Source organism: Pyrus communis, chromosome 7, assembly GCF_963583255.1.
Source record: "Pyrus communis chromosome 7, drPyrComm1.1, whole genome shotgun sequence".
Taxonomy (NCBI): domain Eukaryota; kingdom Viridiplantae; phylum Streptophyta; class Magnoliopsida; order Rosales; family Rosaceae; genus Pyrus; species Pyrus communis.
Window position 1 is genome coordinate 10,695,129 of NC_084809.1, and position 20,612 is coordinate 10,715,740.

The 20,612-nt window shown below is 37.4% G+C and overlaps 4 protein-coding genes and 1 non-coding gene across 5 annotated transcripts; 3 read left to right on the forward strand and 2 right to left on the reverse strand.

Annotated features, from left to right (window-relative positions):
* The first annotated feature begins 1,294 nt into the window (after positions 1-1,294).
* LOC137740538 (uncharacterized) lies at positions 1,295-5,641 on the forward strand. Its single transcript, XM_068480383.1, has 4 exons — positions 1,295-3,014; positions 3,786-3,899; positions 3,954-4,457; positions 4,713-5,641. The coding sequence occupies exons 1-4, from the start codon at positions 1,295-1,297 to the stop codon at positions 5,639-5,641; spliced, it is 3,267 nt and encodes a 1,088-aa protein (XP_068336484.1).
* Positions 5,642-6,725: 1,084 nt separating this feature from the next.
* LOC137740539 (agamous-like MADS-box protein AGL29) lies at positions 6,726-8,950 on the reverse strand. Its single transcript, XM_068480384.1, has 3 exons — positions 8,233-8,950; positions 7,963-8,024; positions 6,726-6,755 (listed from the first exon to the last, which is right to left on the reverse strand). Exons 1-3 carry the CDS (start codon positions 8,948-8,950, stop codon positions 6,726-6,728), a joined length of 810 nt encoding a protein of 269 aa, XP_068336485.1.
* Positions 8,951-13,621: 4,671 nt separating this feature from the next.
* On the forward strand, positions 13,622-13,930 carry LOC137740540 (auxin-responsive protein SAUR40-like). Its single transcript, XM_068480385.1, has one exon. It carries the CDS (start codon positions 13,622-13,624, stop codon positions 13,928-13,930), a length of 309 nt encoding a protein of 102 aa, XP_068336486.1.
* Positions 13,931-17,856: 3,926 nt separating this feature from the next.
* On the forward strand, positions 17,857-18,177 carry LOC137740541 (auxin-responsive protein SAUR72-like). Its single transcript, XM_068480386.1, has one exon. The coding sequence runs from the start codon at positions 17,857-17,859 to the stop codon at positions 18,175-18,177; it is 321 nt and encodes a 106-aa protein (XP_068336487.1).
* A 621-nt stretch (positions 18,178-18,798) lies between these two features.
* LOC137741201 (U6 spliceosomal RNA) lies at positions 18,799-18,900 on the reverse strand. Its single transcript, XR_011069231.1, has one exon. It is a non-coding gene; the product is annotated as a U6 spliceosomal RNA (small nuclear RNA).
* Between the last annotated feature and the right edge of the window lie 1,712 nt (positions 18,901-20,612).

A 20,612-nucleotide genomic window follows, 5' to 3' on the forward strand; every position in this document is an offset into this window, starting at 1 on the left:
CCCAAATCAGAAGCCATGGCTGCTTCATAACATCATCCTCTTCGTCTTCTCCGAACCTTAGTTAAGATATTACATTTAATTTAGTAATTACAGTAAAAGCAATATATGTGGCAAACTCCTTATTGTCCTCCTCCACGTCATTTTCATCTTTCTTCTTAGCCAGTGCTCCTCTGTCTGGTGATGCCGTAGCCACAGGTATCGGTTTGTCGCAATTCTCCTTCTACTTCTCTTCCTGCTGCTCCTATTGGAATTGTGGCTCATTGTAGTTTGAGCTTTATTCTCGTTGGCAAAAATTTTTACTTTGACCAAAAGGGGATTGGGATGTTTATAACTAAAAATTTGGCCCAGAGCAGCAGCCTGAGGCGGGACCGGGCAAAAAGTAGGAAAGCCTGAGATGGGACGGGGGAAGAAGAAAGAAACCCTGAGGTGGCTACCGCGGGCAGTCGTTTTTGGGTTCGGCTGATATTTTTAAAATTCATAAAGGTTTTATTTAACTATGATTAAGAAAAAAAAACAAGTGGCAGCCTTTGGGCTGGTTGAGTATCCACCAAAGTTAATTGTGGTGAATGAAATGCTCCCTTACATTAGTAATCTAGTGATGGGACGTGACCAACTGCTTAGTTGCAGAGGATCACACTGCATGCCTCCGTCGTCCTACCCTTATTACAGGGGTTGTGAGGAGAACAGGTGCAGAAGCAGTGGTCGTAAATTAAAATAAGTGTCCTCAGATTAGGGCCACCATTATATATGGAGTAAGCTTACAAGAAAGAGCCAAATAATGGTCTTCTATTTACTCCCATGTTGGAAACATGGTGTAATAAATATGAACAATTCTTTGGTTCTTTGATTTAGTAAATGAAAAGTCATTGTTCTCTCTCAGAAGAGCCATTTGAAAGTATTGGAAGAAAGAATGGCAACTAGGGTTAGGTTAGGTTGCATGTTCACCGTACAAAGGATTTTAGGGTAATAGATAGTGTTGTCAATTCCCTTAATTCAAGGGATGTGTCTCTTGTTGTCAATTTCCTCAATTTGTCTTATTTGTCTTGTCAATTCCCTTAATTCAAGGGATGTGTCTTATTTGTTCTTTTTTGTTAGCTTTAGACGTAAATCAAGGAGGGATAGGTAGTCTTGTTTTCTTCCCTCTAGCACATATATATTGCTATCTCTTGTACTTGATTGTCTTATGATGAATATACCATTCACAAAATTCAAAATGGTATCAGAGCAGTGACCCTAACCGGCCTGTCTCTGTGGTGTTCTCTTGAGAGATTTGTGAGCTTCTTGTCCTTCAATCATGGCTGAAGAAAGCTTAGTAAATTTGGAAGGAGACGACTTTCATGCTACTCCACCATCACCACACTCAGATATTGATATCAACCCAAATCAACGTCTTAGTTCTGTCTTGCTAAATGAGTTTAACTATCTTCCATGGGAGAGAGCAGTTTCTCTTGCTCTGGGAGGACGATCAAAGCTTGGTTATGTTAATGGTGCTATTCCAATGCCTGAGACTACCTCACCGGAGTATGATGCTTGGCTATGCAAAGATCAGTTGGTCATGTCGTGGCTACTCAATTCCATGGATCGTAAGATTGCAGAAATTTTTAGCTATGTTGAATCCTCCATGACTCTTTGGAAAAATCTCAAGGAAATGTATGGAAATCAGAACAATGCAGCTAGAGTGTTTCAGTTAAAGAAGGACATTGCTGGTTTGCAACAGGAAGGGAAGCCATTTGTGCAACATCTTGGAAAGCTGACCACTATGTGGAACGAGCTGAATGTGTATCGACCACACACCATCGACGCTGTTGTGCTAACTAAAAGAGCCGAGGAAGACAAAATATTCCAACTCCTAGCAAGCTTGAGCCCTGAATTCAAAGATCTTCAAAGCCATATCCTCATGAATCCCGACCTGCCTTCTTTTTCAAGTGTGTGTGCCACAATTCAAAGAGAAGAGGTTCGAAGGAAAGTCATGACCTTGGACATGAAGGCAAATATACCAGAAGCTAGGGCTTACTTCTCTAACCAAAAACTTGGTGAGGAGAGAGGCTACAAAGGAAAGAAAACTGGCTTAAAATGTAGCCATTGTGATGCTGGTGGGCACTCAAGAGACCGATGCTGGATTCTTCATCCAGAGTTAAAACCAAAGTTTCCTAGGGATAACAAAGGTGTCTCGAAAGGCTCGTACAACCCTTCTTACAAGGAAAATTATGTTGCCACAACTTCTTCTGATAGAGCACTAAAGTTCACCACTAATCCAGCTGCACAGATCAACGAGTTTGCTATGTTTCTTCACAAGAAACAAGGTCTTGGAGATAGTGAAGGACCACTAAATCAGTGTGACAACAATCAAATTGCACTACTAGGACAGTTTGCTGGCTTCCTGGCTGGAAATGAAGGTGTGGTACAAAGGGACATCCCAGGTATCTTACACTCCTTCTCAACTGTTCTCAACATTGGTAATGTGCATGATTATTGGATTATAGATTCTGGAGCCACTGATCATATGACTAACAAGTCTACAAACTTGCATAAATTTGAAAAATTTTCTATTCCATCTCAAGTGTCAGTTGCCAATGGAAAAAATGCTATAGTTGTGGGAAAAGGAAAAATACATTTGATCTCAAGTGATGTCGAGTCTGAGGCTCTTTATGTTCCCTCATTCCCTTTTCAACTTTTATCTGTTAGCAAGATCACAAACTCATTAAATTGTCTTGCCATTTTCTCTCCCAAAAATGTGATCTTTCAGGATGTAGTCACCAAGAAGATGATTGGTGAAGGATTTTTCTTAAATGGTCTCTACTATCTTTCCAAGCATATTCAAGTTCCCAAGGTTTTCCAAGTCACTTCAAGCTTAGCTCAAGAACAACAACTTTGGCACCAACGTCTAGCACATCCTTCTGAAAAAGTTCTATCCACCTTGTTCCCAAATATGTGCAAAGTTACAAGTCCTTGTGATGTTTGTCATTTTTCTAAGTTTACTAGATTACCATTTACTTCCTCTTTGTCTAAGGCTAGTAACCCTTTTGAAATCGTGCATTCCGATGTTTGGGGACCAACTATAGAGTCTTTTGATGGATACAAATATTTTGTAACTTTTGTGGATGATTTCACAAGGATTACTTGGTTGTATCTTTTGAAATTTAAAAGTGAAGTAATGGAAGTTTTTCAAGATTTTCATAGACTTGTGGCCACCCAATTTGCTTCAAAAATTCATATTTTACGATCAGATAACGGCACAGAATATATGTCTCATAACATGTCACACTACTTGAGCACGCATGGTATATTACACCAAACAAGCTGTGTTGGAACACCTCAACAAAATGGGGTGGCCGAGAGGAAGAATAGAGATCTACTTGAGAAGACTAGAGCTCTTATGTTTCACATGAATGTGCCTAAGAAGTTTTGGTCTCAAGGAGTCCTTACTGCGGCATATCTCATCAATAGATTTCCTAGTAAAGTGTTGAATTTTAAATCACCTTATGAGGTCTTGAAAAATAGAAAGATCAACTTTTCCCATTTGAGAGTCTTTGGGTGTACATGCTTTGTTCACATTCAAACTCAAAATCGTGACAAGCTAGACCCAAGGGCTGCCAAATGTGTCTTTCTAGGTTATTCATCTACCCAAAAAGGTTACAAGTGCTATAATTCAACAACTAGAAAAATGGTTGTTTCAAGGGATGTTAAATTTGAAGAACATGTTCCTTACTTCTCACAATCACTGGATTACTCTAGACAGGGGGAGCATTTGATGGACTTATTTCCTTTTCCATATCCGAACGGAGAAGATGCAACATGCACTCCTAGTGATCATGTGCCGGATGATGTTAACCTTCACTCGGTGGAACATCTTGAAGATGAAAACCCTCCCTCATCGGAGATTCACACTGCACCCTCCAGTGATCCTTCCAACCATGATATTGTTCAAATACCTGTAGTTTAATCTCCTACAGTTCGTCGCAATCCTGCACGAGAGAGGAAACTTCCATCCAAGTTGCATGATTATGTGACCTACACTGCCAGGTATCCCGTGACTGATGTTATTGATTATAGCAAAGTCTCATCTTCTTTTGCTACATTCCTAAGTGCCCTTAATGAAGCTCAAGAACCTCAAAGTTTTCAAGAAGCCAATCTTCACAGTGAGTGGAGAAATGCTATGGCAGAGGAGCTTCAAGCCCTCCATGAAAATAACACATGGACTATAGTGAAACTTCCAAAAGGAAAGAAGGCAGTGGGGAGTCGTTGGGTGTACAAAACTAAGTTTCATTCAGATGGCACAATCGAAAGGAATAAGGCTCGCTTGGTTGCTCGAGGTTTTACACAAACCTATGGCGTCGATTATAAAGAGACATTTGCTCCGGTGGCAAAAATGAACACTGTTAGAGTATTGTTGTCGGTTGCAATTAACAATGCATGGCCTCTCTTTCAAATGGATGTTAAAAATGCTTTCCTGCATGGTGAACTTGAAGAAGAGGTTTACATGAAGCTACCCCCAGGTCATCCTCAATCAAACAATCCAGAAATGGTGTGCAAACGCCATAAATCCATTTATGGTCTCAAGCAAAGTCCACGTGCATAGTATGCCAAGCTCAGTCATGTTCTGGAAAGGGTTGGTTTTTGTCGAAGTATTGCGGATTCTTCCCTATTTGTTCGTTCCAGCTTAGTGGGTAAACTAGTTGTGCTCATTTATGTTGATGATCTAATTGTGACAGGTGATAATATGTCAGAGATTAATGCTCTTAAACAGTATCTCAACAACAAGTTTGCTATCAAGGATCTTGGCACTCTCAAATACTTTCTGGGCATCGAGATGGCACACTCTCACAAGGGTTTCTTCCTCAACCAACGCAAGTATGTCATGGATCTTCTTCACGAAGCAAAAATGACAGATTGCAAGCCTGCTCGTACCCCCTTGGATAGCAACTTGAAGCTAAAAACTCACGGTGATCCAGTTCCCAATTTAAGTTACTATCAAAGAATGGTTGGCAAACTCATTTATCTGACTATCACACGTCCTGATATATCATATGTTGTCAGCATTGTTAGCCAGTTTATGCACTCTCCAAGCATGGATCATTTGAAGATTGTTCATCGTGTGCTACGTTATCTTAAGGGTTCCATTGGTAGAGGAATTCTTATGCGCAACAATAGTCACACTCAGATCTCAGGCTATACCGATGCTGACTGGGCAGGCAATTTTCTCGATCGCAAGTCTACCACTGGGTTTTGTACGTTTGTGGGAGGCAACCTAGTTACCTGGAAAAGCAAGAAACAAAGTGTTGTTGCACGCTCTAGTGCAGAGGCAGAGTATCGTGCTATGACGTCCACTGCTTGTGAACTTATTTGGCTCAAAAGCCTTCTGTTGACTTTAGGTTTTCCTCATCAACAACCCATGTCCCTACACTGTGATAATCAGGCCGCGATGCACATTGCATCGAATCCTGTATTCCATGAGCGAACTAAACATATTGAAGTTGATTGTCACTACGTCAGAAATCAAGTTCAGTCCAAGGTGATCGACACTCACTACACGCGCAGTCATGATCAACTTGCGGATATTTTCACAAAAGGATTACCCTCTGCTGATTTTCAACGTCTTTTGTTCAAGCTCGGATCAATTAATCCCTTTGATCCAGCTTGAGGGGGAGTATTGGAAGAAAGAATGGCAACTAGGGTTAGGTTAGGTTGCATGTTCACCGTACAAAGGATTTTAGGGTAATAGATAGTGTTGTCAATTCCCTTAATTCAAGGGATGTGTCTCTTGTTGTCAATTTCCTCAATTTGTCTTATTTGTCTTGTCAATTCCCTTAATTCAAGGGATGTGTCTTATTTGTTCTTTTTTGTTAGCTTTAGACGTAAATCAAGGAGGGATAGGTAGTCTTGTTTTCTTCCCTCTAGCACATATATATTGCTATCTCTTGTACCTGATTGTCTTATGATGAATATACCATTCACAAAATTCAAAAGAAAGGATAATACTTGGGACTCACTGCGGAAAACCTAAATTACTAACCAAACTACATGGACGAATAAAAATTTAACATGTGTAAATAAAAAAAAAAGGAACCAGACCTACTTCACGCTTAGAGGTTAGCGGAGTGTTCTATAGAACTCCAAACGTCTCCCTTCCTCACGCTCATACTACCTCTTGCTCAGACTACCTCTCCCTCTCCCTCTCCTTCTCGCTCAGACCACCATCACCTAGAGCAGCAACAGCGAACTCCGAGCGACACCAGTGAACTCCGAGCGACACCGGTGAACTCCGCGCTCATACCACCATCCATTCTCTGTTGTATTCTTTGATGGTATGTTTTCAGTCTTTGTATATAATATCAGTTTGCATTTAAAATTTTGGGTGGTTGTTATGTTTGAAAATGTTTGTGGATTTTGGTCTGAAAAGGGGAACGAAATGACAACAGGAAAGGGGTTGTTCTCTTTTAATAAGTTTGAGTAGGCTCTGTTTGTCTCATATTGAGATGCAACAGAATAAAAGCAAAGAAATAATGGATAGCATATTTCATGTCTCTATATTGATATTATGTTGCAGGTTATGGAGAACAAAGAAACTAGAAGATTAGATAGCGAGTCATTATCTAATGACGAAGATGATTTACAAGGTGCAAATCGTTCACCTATTCTTTGGAACCTTCTTAGAGCCATGATGGCTTTGAGATTGACATATAGGTGAAGTAAATCATCTTCGTCATTAGATAATGACTCGCTATCTAATCTTGTAGTTCTTTGTTCTCCATAACCTGCAACATAATATCAATACAGAGACATAAAATATGATATCCATCATTTCTTTGCTTTTATTTTGTTGCATCTCAATATGAGACAAACATAGCCTACTCAAACTTTTTCAAAAATAACAACCCCTTCCCTGTTGTCATTTCGTTCCCCTTTCAGACCAAAATCCACGAATTTTTTCAAACATAAAAACAACCCAAAAATTTTAAATGCAAATTCATATTATATACAAAAACTGAAAACATACCATCAAAGAAAACAGCAGAGAATGGATGGTGGTCTAAGCGTGGAGTTCACCGGTATCGCTCGGAGTTCACTGTCGCTGCTCTAGGTGATGGTGGTCTGAGCGAGAGGGAGAGGTGGTCTGAGCGAGAATTAGTCTGAGCGAGAAGAAGAGAGACGCTTGGAGTTCTACAGAACGTGCCGTTAACGTTTAAGCTTCTAAGCATGAACTGGGTCTGGTTCCTTTTTTTTTTTTTTTTTTTAATTAAACATGTGAAATTTTTATTGGTCCATGTAATTTAATCAGTAATTTGGGTACTCCCCAGTGAGTACCCAAGTATTATCCCATTTGAAATTGCTTCTCCTTTTTATTTTGATGGAATTTGAGATTGCTTCTCTAAAAAGCACTTTTGCACATAATATTTTTTATAGAACTACTTTTATTAAAGATTTGTTGAAATTTTAATGTGCTACTTGCAAAAGCATATGACAATTGAGTTTTTGGTCAATATGAGTCAATCAAGTTTTTTTTTCTTAAATTTTCCTTAAGACAAATATTTAAACTTAAATTTATATAATCAATAATTAACCATGTGCAAATAACTTGGTAAAGAATATAATGTTAGTTAATATGCAAGAAAAAGACCCCCAGTACTAAATGTATATGCGATAGGTCAGTTGTACATGTACATGGGTTGTAGGTAAGAATAAGTTTCCTCTTGTAGAATTGTCCATGAAAAAAAATTTGTTCACTTAATTTAAGAAAAATATTAGGTAGACCACATTTTTTAAATCACGTTGTTGTACAATCTGATGTGTCAAAATATGCACTACCACATGATTTTTGACGCTTGATAAATGATATGATTTTAACGCATGATATGATATTTATAAAGAATGATGAAACTCATCATAAACCCTAATCAGCTAAAACCTAATAGAACACAATGAAACTCATCATAAAAACTAATAGATGAAACTCACACATACCTGTGCACCCTCAAGGCTAGCCCTTACCGTGAGATCATAAGTATTCATAAAAGATTGAGAAACTAAATATATACATTTATTTAACATAAAAATTCGAGATAAATGAACGAAACAACTATGAGTACATTTGATGAAACTTTTGATTAATGTGTGTGTAACCTGTTCGGTCATGATCCCTAATCAACTAAAACCCTCCACCAAAAGCCATGACTACTAGAGAAGTACATTCTGATACAAGCACTTCTTATCACAAGAAATAATAAAATTCACGTCCCATGCACCCTGTGCACCCTTGACCCTGGCTTAATTTTGGAGGACTCCATGTTTCATCCATAGACAAAAGAGAGGAGAAGTGATCGGAAGGAGTAGTTTCCCGAATCAGCTGATTGGTTCGAACCTCCACATTGTGCTTTAACTTGTACAAGGCTTCCCTGTACTCTTCTAACTCCTCCAAACTACTCATCATTCCAATCGGTCTCTCCCACCACCCATAAGAACAACCTCCTTCATCTCCTCCATTGTTATTACTATTACTTTTCTTCCCACCCTTCAATATTTTCTCTTCCTTCAAGAGCCTCGAAGCTTTCTCATAATCTTGTATTTGCTTCTTACTACTACTCGTATTAACATTGGAAGAATTAGTAGAACGATGAGTGTTGTTTATTTGAGGATGATAATTATCTGGTTGACCTGCAGATAATGAGGCATTGTGACCAACGTAGCGTTCTATGACGGCGTCAGGGGAGGGACTTCCGAAGCAGAACACCTTGCCACTGTTTGACACAACGATTGCTGCCGTCTCAGCACCGGTCAAAACGCTGAGCTCTGCTGTTTTGTTGAAGAGACCCCTTTTGCGCTTGGAGAAGGTCACGTGACGCTTGTTCTTGTCTTCAACTTTCTTTATTTCAACCCTTCTTCGACTTTTGCTCTCCTTTTTCCCATTCTCAGCATCTTTTTTTGTGATCCTATTATCAGGACTCTTAGCCATTAATTGTTAGTAATAGTACTTGTGATATCAATGGCAACCCAGTGGGAGAAGGGAAATTAATGGCAAACCCTAGAGAGAAGGAAAGTGATGTCAAACCCTGCTAGATGTAAAACTAATGTAAAACCCTAGAATATTGTTAAGCAATCTTGGAGAGAATATGGAAAACCCTAGAGGGAAGGAAAGTGATGGCACACCCTAGAATATTGTTAAGCAATCTTCAAGAGAATGTGGCAAGCTATCTGAATTTTGGTATGCTTTGTTGTGAATAAGGTAACTAGTATTTATAATGGTAAGAACCAGTGACTTGTTTGCGAAGCATAAGATTATTAAGAGGATTCCTATTAAGAGATGTGAATGGGTAGGTAATCTCTAATATGTAGGCTAAAAATATGGACACGGAGATACTACAGATAATTACCTTTTTTTATCTGAATCTACCCCATTAAATCTTAGTCCTTTTCCTATAAATTTCTAAACTTTCTAGCCGATTAACCTAATCCTAATCCGTTTCTTATAATTACAAACTTATACTTTTATTAATTAATTAAAATATTTCAAATTATTACTTGGCGTTTTGAAGGGAGTTTTAACTCTCGATTTATTTATGGAGCTTTGAATATCCTTAAATAGAATATTTTTAGCCATGCAAGTTAGGCTAAAAGATGTGCAAGTTAGGCCAAAAGATGCTGATTTAGGAATTCAGAGCTCAAAGATGACGATTGATGAAAACCAGATTCGTGTTTGTTTACATCATCACTTAAAACCAATAACTTCATCACTGGTAACGCCATCACTAACGTTAGTGATTGAAGAAATTGTTATTAGTACTTCAAAATCCAAATCATCATTTAAGCCCAATATCTCTATTAAGTACAATAAAAGGAATTGTTATTAGCACTTAAAAACCCAAATGTACACCCAAACTTTCTATTTTTAGAAATAAAAAAAAATTACTGTGGGGATAGTTCTCATTATAAATTTTATTTTTAGTGCACAAATCAAACAGCCACACACATTGAAAGAAACAACACAATTTCACTTTTATAAACTTATCACGGATATAAAAAAGTTCTTCATCCTCAAGGGAGGCACACCCAAGCAACATGAAATATGATAGTCGTGGGGACTTAAACCTTGTTAAACATAGAACTATTATATAAGTACCACAAGAAAAAGACCGCACTACCGTATGATGAGGTTGTAAAGAAACATTGCTTTAAGAGCCAATTTAAGATTGATGTGATCTAAAAAGAAAAAGCTTATGCTATGTTTTAAGAAAAATTAACTATAGAGTAAAGTAACTTAGTGTTTGATAAAATATATATATTTAAAACGTTGTGAGTATAAAAAGCAGTATAAAGTAATATAGTCATGTATAGTCATTCAGTACTACAGTCCGGTAATATTCATCTTCACTTGTAAGAGGTCTTACGTTCGAATCTCTTGAATGTCAATTCGATACCAAATTAGGTTGCCCATTGTGTGGCTTAGCCGAACTCCCGCCTCCTTCTAGTGTAAAATATATCGTTGTACTCAAAAAAAATATAATCATGTATATATATTTGTAGGGCTGGTAGCAATAATAACGGTGACGATGGTGTTAAGAGCTAGCATCTCCACCTGTAGATGGAGGGCAATGGCAATTGGAGGCCAAGAACAATGGAAATTGCCCTCACATTCACTCTAAACAGTAATTGCCTTTGTGCAACTCTACCCGTTTGGAACGAGTAAGAGCAAGGGCGATTACTATTCACAAACATGGTTTTTTTTTTTGTTTACCTTTTTAATGTTTTCTTCATCTTATCATCACATATTATTATCGCCGTAGATTTTTGAGTAATTTTAATTGTTTAATTTGCAAGTATGTTGAACTATGTAAGATTTTTAAAGTGCATACTTTGTAAGTTTTTAGAATTTTTCAATAATTTTTTAAATTTTTTATGATTTTTTCATTTTTTAGAATGGAATTAATCCTAACTGTTGAATTGGCAATTTTTTGAAATCAGGGGCTCACAACGAACCACATTTCGGGTTGCAACATCAACAGTTTTGCTGGGCTTCACGCGAGGGGTCCACCCCTTGGCCGCTTTCACTGGGGCGCAAGCTCTTGCAATTGTTGAAGGGGCAGCTGCTAGCCTGCAATGACAGCTACCTTTTGGCCAATTGCCTCCCACTTTTTCCACCGGTGGAGCACATTTGTTGGGGCAGATGGTAATTGCATCCAATTAACCTGTGGATTGAAGAGCCGCTGGAGATGCTCTGAGGGTAGTGACAATGGCCGTTTCTTATCCGTGTGTCCCTCGAGGAAGAAGAGAAAAGGAGAGGACAGGGAGTTTTTGAGAGGGGCCGGGGTCCTCACCCGGTGCGAGAGAGAGAGCTGCAGGAATTAAGAAAAAGGGACGTGGGTCCCTGGTGGCACAAGACCAACATGACAAACAAAACATCCGTAGTGTAAAATTACTAAAATACCCCCGCCATTAATGCTCTCCAGAATATTCGTTTTAACTCTAAATTTCATTCTATCTGTGCCCACGTATTTGTATGGATGAACAGTACGAAACTATAGTAATTAATATGTCATCTATGCCACAGACACAAGGTCAACAAAAGTCAACTTGTATCCTTCTATGGGCATTTGGGTCATTTTACATTAACAAGGGTAATGTACACAAAAATTTTGGGACGGTTCATAACAGCCTCAGTCAACTCTAATAAATTTGGAGTTTCTTCATCATAGTCTTTTGTCATGTGCACAACCATAAGAAGAGCAAATTAGCACCTCTGCTCTGAGTAACAATCCTTTGCTTAAAAATCTGATTTGAGTGCTAAGCCATAATTGCTACAAAGCCTCCACTTAACAGAGCGAGTGAGCAACCACATCCACAACCACAAAGACTATTATCTTCGAAATGAAAGAGCGAGATAATTGGGGGATGGAGATGGTTAAAAGATAGAAGAAGCATGAAGGAAAAAAGAGGAAAGAGATCAAGAGGGATTGCCACCGACTCAAAAAATAAAGAAAGATACAATGAGGAGAGATATTTTCTCTATTTTTGTCAAAGTTCTAAATTTATTCCTTATCCTTTGTTCTTCCTTTTATTTGTGGAAAACAGAGGGTAAATGCCTTAAGTTACAACTTCTTGCATTTAGCAAATAGATCAGACCCAGAACGAAGACATAAAAATTTTGCATCTTCTCATCTCCCTACCATTTCCAAAAATACAACTCATGAACCTCACTTTTATTTAATTACTATAATTATAAGCAGATGCAAGTTCTCTTAATTCTTCAATGTGGGATTCACAATGTCATTACTCAAAAGTAGCGTATTCAATGAAAAAATTACACTAATTTCGGAATTTATACGTTGAGGGTCTGCAAGGTTGAATTAACTCTTCATCTTAGGCTTGGTTTGGCACACCGTCTGAAGCATCGGATAGAACTAATAATACGAAGTAGGTTGTTTGGTGCTCTTACGGGATAAATAGTCACCCGATTAATAGTGCGGTCAACCTTTTTTAATACGGTTGACACCCGCTGGTTAATACACTCCAAAAGCTTGGTACTAATTAGTCGGGGTTAGAAACGCACTGGGGTTCTTTCTTCTTCGTGTATCTACTCTTATGGCGGATCAATTCATCTTCTTCTTTCTTCGTCCCAAATATCTTTTCCCTTCTCTCTCTTGCTCGCTACCTCCTTCTCTCTCCACGGTCGCTCCCCAGTCGTCAATACATATTCAGCGATATCTCTCATCGACACTTTTACAGTTTCAATCCTGGTGCACCGATGACTTGTAGGAAAAAATAAAGTAGAAAAACTCAGATCTATTCTTCTACAATGTTGCTGCAACAAATTAAGGTCCAATGTCACAACTCAAATTCATCAAAAGCTTCATTAATATAAACAATTTCATGGGTTTTGCATCTTTGCATATTGAGGAGCCTAAACCCCAGCTAGCACCCACACCCCAGATCACCATCGACAAAAAATAACATTATACTAAACAAATTTCATATGAAAGTTGAAGATTCTGAACAGTTTCAACGAAATGAACAGCACTGATGCAGCCACTGGCCCTCCTCTATTATTTTTTTATTTTATGGTTTATTTTTTATTTTTTTAAATAGTCAGTTTTTTAATCTGATATATCACCAAACGTCTGACTAATTTAATCAATGTTATCCGATAACTGTTTATCCTATCCTATTGAAATAGTCAGTACAGTCCTAACTGCCAAACGAGACCTTAATGAGTTATATAGGATTGCAGGTAAACCCAAATGACAGACATAAGATATTCTAATCTGGTAGATTATAAATATATGTGGCAATTACAGAGTAAAATAATAATACGTCGTTGGAGAAATATAACTATTAAAACTATATTGTTCAACTTTGTACGATCACGGCATGTTTTGCCTCCGCATATATGACAATGAACTCAACTTTGACCAATATATTAAATACAATCAAGATGCACGTCACAATCATCAACTTAAGACCAACGAGATAATGCAGCAAGGACGCAGAACACGACCTTAAATTTGTACTGTTAGAGAGTGTAATGCATAATATATCTGAAATTAATTGATGTACTAATCATAACCAAAAAAGTAAATTGAATTACTTGTCCGGAACTCAAGATATGAAGAGAGTACTTAGTTATTTGTTAATGGGGATTAGAAACAGCAAGTTGTTAAGCCAGTTGATTGAAGCTCAAGGAGTGAAAAGACTGAGAAGCCCTTCAATGACACCAAAAGGTTATGTGCCTGTTTGTGTTGGTGTAGATGGTGATACGAAGCGTTTCATGGTTCATACCACGTTGCTTCACCATGCGGATTTCTTGGAGCTGTTGCATAAGTCAGCGGAGGAATATGGTTTGTGCAATGACGGGGTTTTGAGGATTCCATATGAAGCCAAGGATTTTGAGGAGCACTGGATGATAAGAAGGTCCAAGATTTACAAGGTTGAAGCAGTTTAATTAATCATGGATTTTTCAGTATATAGTTTGATGTAATCATTGAGAAAATATGCTTTTATTTATTAGTTATGTACTTTCATTGCTAACATACGCCTTAGGTAGGGGATTTAATATGCTGGTGTCAATTTGCAGCGTAATCTTCTGGTTTTTCAAATGAAAATCATGTGCATTGTTTGATGTATCATCGTGTTATTAAGAAGTTTGATAGACAATTGGTAAGTCATGTTTTCTATGGATTAGCGTGCACTTATATGCAAATGCCTTTTGCAGTTTGAGGAATGATCGATGCTAATTATATTGTGAGATGTGAATGTAAAAGAGTCATATATCGGTGAATGAGAAACCTTGTAAGGGGTTGTAAGAGGTCGGACTATTTTCCATATTGCTAATTGATTTTTATTATGGTAGAACCCCAACTTCCTTCATATATATCATGTTTATGCTTGAAGATAGGGAGAACTATTTTTGTTTCAGTTACCAAAGAATCAGTGGCATGATGAAGACACCTATGCTTACCACAAATGCTCAAGGTTACAAAACCGTAGTGTCACATTTAGGTCAAAATCAGCTATAACAATATTTCTAGTTCAATCTGTTACATCGCCAAAATGTGGCAATGACCATCACATTAAATAGGGATTTCTCAATCGTATGATCATCACCTCTTCCAATATTTGGAGCTATCTGATTTCCCGTAGTCCTTATTATATACCTAATTAGTCGGTAGAGACAAAGTAGATCCATTTGAAATCAATTTGATGTCCATGTCCAAGACATTGACAGTCTGCATTGTTGCTCTCTTGGTGTGCTCACTTTGCTTCGAATCGCGAAAGTCAAATTTCTGAAATATCCACCGCTGAGGTACGACCAGCCGTTTCGCTGTAGGTTTTCACGTTGCATGCCTCCACCATCCAACCCATATAGAAGAGGTTGCGAGAAGGAGGAAAGGTGCGATCAGGTCGTAAAATAAAACAAGCCTTCAGAGGTGGAAAGGTTAAGGGCCACAAGGTGCAATGGAGCTTATTGCAACAAATTCGAGAGAATATCAACTTATATGTTTACCATATATCTCTTGATCTACCCTATTGCAAACATGATGTATTAAATAAGAACAATTCTTTCACGAGGGTTGACCCTAAAAACTACCAAGCATACATGGCGCGCAGACCGAGTAATTAATAAGCTAATTACGTCCTTTGGTTGTTTGCGGGGCGTGCCAACTCGTCGGCCGAGTTTGGCCGGGGAGTAAAATATGTTGATGTGGCGTTGGGCGTGCCACTGACTTCTTGATCTTGCGACTGCGGCCGAGGAAGGAACACATCTCGGCCTTCGGGTTTTAGAGCCGGAAGACAAGGCTGCTAGTTCTACGAAGTTCAATATCAAATTTAGCTTTCAATGTGCCGAATGTAGTAACTTGTAACACCTCACTTCACCGAGAAGGCTAATGAGATGAGCTCTGCCAATAAGAATTCAAAAATCCTTCTCGACCGAGACTTGGATAGATAACTAATCGGCCTCGACGCAGTGCTATTTATCCAAACTAAAGGTGCTCCGCGATTGGCTTATTCTACGGCAACAGTGCTATTTATCCAAACTGAAGATGTCACCAGTTGCCTTCACAATGCTGTTTATCCAAACTGAATATGTGGTGGCGGAAAATTAAAAATAAAAATCTCAAGGTTGTCGAGAGGTTTCGCGTAGAGCGAGAGTTTGCGCAAGGCAGTTTGTGTGTTGAATTGGAGGGGGTTTAGAATGATGCACCCCCTTCTTATATATAGCAGCCAATCTCATCATGGCTGAACCAAAACTACACTCAGATTAGGATTCTTTAACCTAATCTAACCAGGTCTCGGCCAATCCTACCTCCATTAGGACTTCAAACCAACCTCTTTATCCGGCCATGTTCACCTCTCGAATCTCAGCATCCTCATTCCATTGAGACTCCTTATTATACTAGGATTCGACTTACCCCATCAATCCGCCTCATGCTAGGACTCGGCCGATCTTAACCAAGCGGCCTATAACAACTAAAATTCGCGATGGTTCTAGAAACATATTGTCGGGCCAAGAACAACTCCTAACTCGGCCCACACCCCAATATTTTGGGCCCAAACAACGAGTAATGCTATTTATACCATGTTTTTTTACCACATTTTCATACCACCTTAGGTGGCATTTGATGTGGACAACCACATCATTTGAATTAATCAAAATTTTAAATTTAGTTTATTATTTAATAAACTAATAATTAAGAAAAACTAGTTAAGTAAATGATGATTGTGTTATACGATGAGTCTTTCTTATTCATTTCCTTGGGTTTTACAAATTTTTCAAATAATGTGGTTGTCCACATCAGATTATGCCACCTAAGATGGTATAGAAATATGGTATAAAAACATGGTATGAATAACATTACTCGTCTTTCACTAATAAATATGTTGTCGTTTCTTTTTGTGTGACTAGGTTTTAAGAGGGACAGTACTTGCGTTCAGTCTTTATGAGTGCATTTCCATGTCTACTTATGTATAATTAATTAACCAATATATATTCACTATCTAAATATCAAAATCGAATCGTTTAGTTTTTACAATTATCATCTAAAGATCTTTACAAAGGATGCGGTTCTATCTAAGGACACATTATGGACATATATCTTAGAATGGTAAAAAGAAAATGAATACTTCAATTACAATTCCATTCACCCTCGTCTCACCCCCGTCCACCCACCCTCGTCTCACCACCCCGTTCCCCCACCCTCCCCACACCCACCACCACCGTACCCAGCCTCCTACACCCTGTCCACCCACCCTCGGCCCACCCACATCCCCCACCTCCACCGTACCCACGCTTGACTCTTTCGACTGCCTCACTGTTAGCTACTAATTAATATCACCAGAAAAAAATTCACACCTTTTAATGGATAATTAAGTTGGGAATAATATTGATAATGTTAATGGTGAACCATACTGGATCTTTAAACTTTATCATAGTATCAAAGTGGGGATCAATTTACTGAGCTCAAATTTTGTTTCGTAAGTTAAGTTTTTGAAAACATACGATAGCTCCAACTTAAGAGCACTGAATGAAAGTTTGGGCCTTCATATAGATGCATTGACTCTAGTGAATGAATAATGGCCAGACTGTCGAAATGATTTGTTACCTTAACTAGTTTTTCATATGGGAATTAGTTTCTTGAGTGACTTTGTGTGGGGTCACTCATGAATGGTCAAGTTAGAAATAAAGTCGCACATTAGAAATACAACAAAATAATACATATTATATAATTTATATGTGAAAGGTTACTACTAATATCACCGAACTTTTATGATAAATTTATGCACTTAGTAAAAAGTAAATAAAGAAAAGATCGTTTATATTGGTGATGAGTCATACCAAACCTAATAAAAAAACCTTAAGCTTTGTTGTTTGTACCAAAGCAATTTTCACTCGGTACAAATAAGGTTCAACTTAGCATTCGTGAACTCATTTGTTTAATGTACCCTTATAGTTAGTTTTAGTCACATACATGATGTGACACGTTGGAAGATTATTAGCCTAACTAGCTTTGGAAATTTCCAGATTGAGGGTCACCAAAGTTGAATTAATTGTTATAACCTAATCACAGGCTGCAGTCAACGCCATCGAGGAGATGTGCCTCGACATTTACCAAGTTATTTAAATACATGCATGTCGCAATCATCAAGTTAATGTCCAAATTATTATCGTTAATCAGACTTAAATATACTAGCTTGTTACGATATTGTAGCAAGGACGCAGAGTATGCACGGCCTTAAATTTGTACTGCTAAGGAGTGTACCATTATATATCTGAAATTAATTGAAGTACTAATCACAAGCCAAGAAAAGAAAATTGAAGTAGCAAGTAACCCGAAAAGATAGATGAAAAGAGTACTTTGCTATTTGCTAATGGGGGTGAGAAGCAGCAAGTTGTTGAGCCAGTTGATCGGAGCTCAAGGACTGAAAAGACTGAAAAGCTCACTTTCAATGACACCAAAAGGTTATGTACCTGTTTGTGTTGGTGTGGATGGTAATACAAAGCGTTTCATGGTTCATACGACGTTGCTTCGCCATGCAAAGTTCTTGGAGCTGTTGTATAAGTCAGCGGAGGAATATGGGTTTTCTAATGATGGGGTTTTGAGGATTCCATATGAGGCCAGCGATTTTGAAGAGTATTGGATGATCAAAAGTTCTAAACCCAAGATTTACAAGGTTGAACCGTTTAATTAGTCTTTTTTTTTTTTTTTTTTTTTGGGTGAGAATTAGTCGTGCGTTTTCCAATACATTGCTTGATGTAATTATTTAAAAAATTGGTTTTATTTGTTATGTATTTTCACTGCTAACTAATGTCTTAGTTAAGGGATTTAATATGCTGATGTCCATTTGCATTGTTCTTCTGGCCTTGTGAAATGAAAATTATGCGCAACCTTTTTCATTGTGATGACTGTTTTGTATTTTATTTTGTGATTTTTTTAAAAAGTAATGCTATTTACAGACACAAAACTGGTCTCATTGTTGACAGACTCTCTAATATAAGTGGGTTGCACATACAATAACAGGGTCCACTTCCATATGACATTGCATTTTGATGTACATTACCTAGCTTCTAATTGTATAAAACTGTGGCCAAACCGGATTGATTTTGATTTCCGATTCACTTGTGTTATAGCCTTATCTAAAGATTCATATAACAAGCAAACCAAACCAGTTTGAAAAGAAATAAAATAACTGAACAAGCCAAATTTAAGCATATCTATATTCAGTTCAACTCAACTTGTTTACAGGTCTACCCATAGATTAGTTTCTCTGGGGCTTGGGCATTTCGCCAAGTGCCATGTCTCTTAAGGTACAAGTCATTGTTTATATTTCTCGATTATGCGTGTCATATTTGCTGAAAGACCATGCTAATCTTCTCCGTATCATTCCAGTTTTATAGGATGTCCCGGAAGGGACAAGCCACTATTTATAGATTGTTGACCTGTTTCGCCATGGTCATTAACTATTTCGCTTCCTTAATTTACAACAATACTGCTTTAGCTTTCTCTTTGACTTCCTTTTTAGCCCGTGTATCGTCGGTTGCATGAATTCAACATTTTACAAACGATGCCTGCTTATCACAAATGTTTTTTTCGTAATGCTCACCTTTTGTCGACCCTTCAGACATATTAGCTTCTTAAGTTATAAACCTCGCAATATAAACCTTGCATAACATCTTCCAATATATCCTAATGAATCCACGTTAAGTGATTCATTTATGTACTCTTCCTAAATTGTTTGATAAGATACTATTTACAGTAATATATGCTAACTTGGACAATTATTGAATTTTTGTTTCTGGTTTCCTTGATGTTCATTTACAAAAGAAATGAGCTTTGGAAAGACTTCATCATGGACTACTGCAAAGGGTTAAAGATATGTAATTTTTTGGCATTCCACTTCTAAAGTTACCTGATGCACAGACCCTAAGAACCTGTTTTAATATTGTTTGCAATTGTTGGAATGACAACAAGCCTTGCAGGACATGTATTTTTTATGTTTCATGCACAAATAAAATATATGTGAACTACATGGTGCTTCTGTTTCTGATGCAAAGACACTATATTTTGTCATCGTAACTTTTGTTAACATAAACTTCCAGATACGCCATTCTGATTGTATATTGGCTCTTGATGTCAACTTAATAGAATGTCAATGCAAATTGAACTACTTATTTTATTGCATGGATTCACCTATCTCTTAGTTTTTCATTTGTTTGGAGATGAATGTGTTAATTTGTAGTTTTGTAGGTATTACTTAAATGCAATTGTGTTGTTGTAGTCTTTTGAGTTAATTTTTCTGTGGATATTATTTATGGTTGTTGCCAATTATAGTTTGAAAACCCACAGCACAGCGTGGACAATTATTCTACTATAGTACTAAACTGTATCGAGCGTAAGAACTTAGCAACGTATTTTACTTGTTGGAATACATTCATGAGATGGTCGAAACGTGTGCATGAAAATTATTGTAACAACGATTTGTTGGAACATGATTTTCTACTGTAGAACAGGTAAACATGTAATTGTCTAATGAACTAATTAATTACTGAAAACAAAGTTTCATTTGATTATGGAGGATATGGAGCTTATTACAACAAAGAGAGGATATCAACTTATATATTTATTATATAGCTCTTGACCTAGCCTATTGTTATTATGATGTAGTAAATAAAAAACAATTCTTTTATTAATAAACTCATTGTTCTTTCTTATGTGTGACGGGTTTTTATGATGGACAATACTTGCGTTCACTTTGTGGATATATTTTTTTGTCCACTCAATTGTGATGAACGTATTTTCGTCGTATAATTGTCATAATTAGGATAGTTGGTGTTAATATTTATCAATTAATCATCATCTATAAGGGATCACTCGAGTTTGAGAAAATTTAGTCATTTATCATATGCATCAAATAATTAAACAGTTCATTCTACGAAGTGAATAGCTAAACGATGTATGATTTTATTGACTTTTTGCTGAAATATATTTTATTATGATAAAAAACAATCAACAATTATGATTACATTATACGGGAAAAATACGTTGATCACAACTAAGCAAACAAGGTGCACTCCTGGATACTTCTCCCTAGCATTACCCTTCTACAAATAGTATGCAAAAATGATA

Excerpts from the sequence above, each read along its gene's own strand:
- LOC137740538 (XM_068480383.1), top strand. The coding sequence starts at position 1,295 with ATGGCTGAAGAAAGCTTAGTAAATTTGGAAGGAGACGACTTTCATGCT. Across the intron at positions 3,015-3,785 it reads TTCCTCTTTGTCTAAGGCTA|AAGATGCAACATGCACTCCT; the intron begins GTAACCCTTTTG and ends ATCCGAACGGAG. Across the intron at positions 4,458-4,712 it reads TAAAAATGCTTTCCTGCATG|GTGATAATATGTCAGAGATT; the intron begins GTGAACTTGAAG and ends TAATTGTGACAG.
- LOC137740539 (XM_068480384.1), bottom strand. The coding sequence starts at position 8,950 with ATGGCTAAGAGTCCTGATAATAGGATCACAAAAAAAGATGCTGAGAAT. Across the intron at positions 8,025-8,232 it reads GTGCACAGGGTGCATGGGAC|TTTCTCAATCTTTTATGAAT; the intron begins GTGAATTTTATT and ends GTATATATTTAG. Across the intron at positions 6,756-7,962 it reads CTAGCCTTGAGGGTGCACAG|GTTATGGAGAACAAAGAACT; the intron begins GTATGTGTGAGT and ends ATTATGTTGCAG.
- LOC137740540 (XM_068480385.1), top strand. The coding sequence starts at position 13,622 with ATGGGGATTAGAAACAGCAAGTTGTTAAGCCAGTTGATTGAAGCTCAA.
- LOC137740541 (XM_068480386.1), top strand. The coding sequence starts at position 17,857 with ATGGGGGTGAGAAGCAGCAAGTTGTTGAGCCAGTTGATCGGAGCTCAA.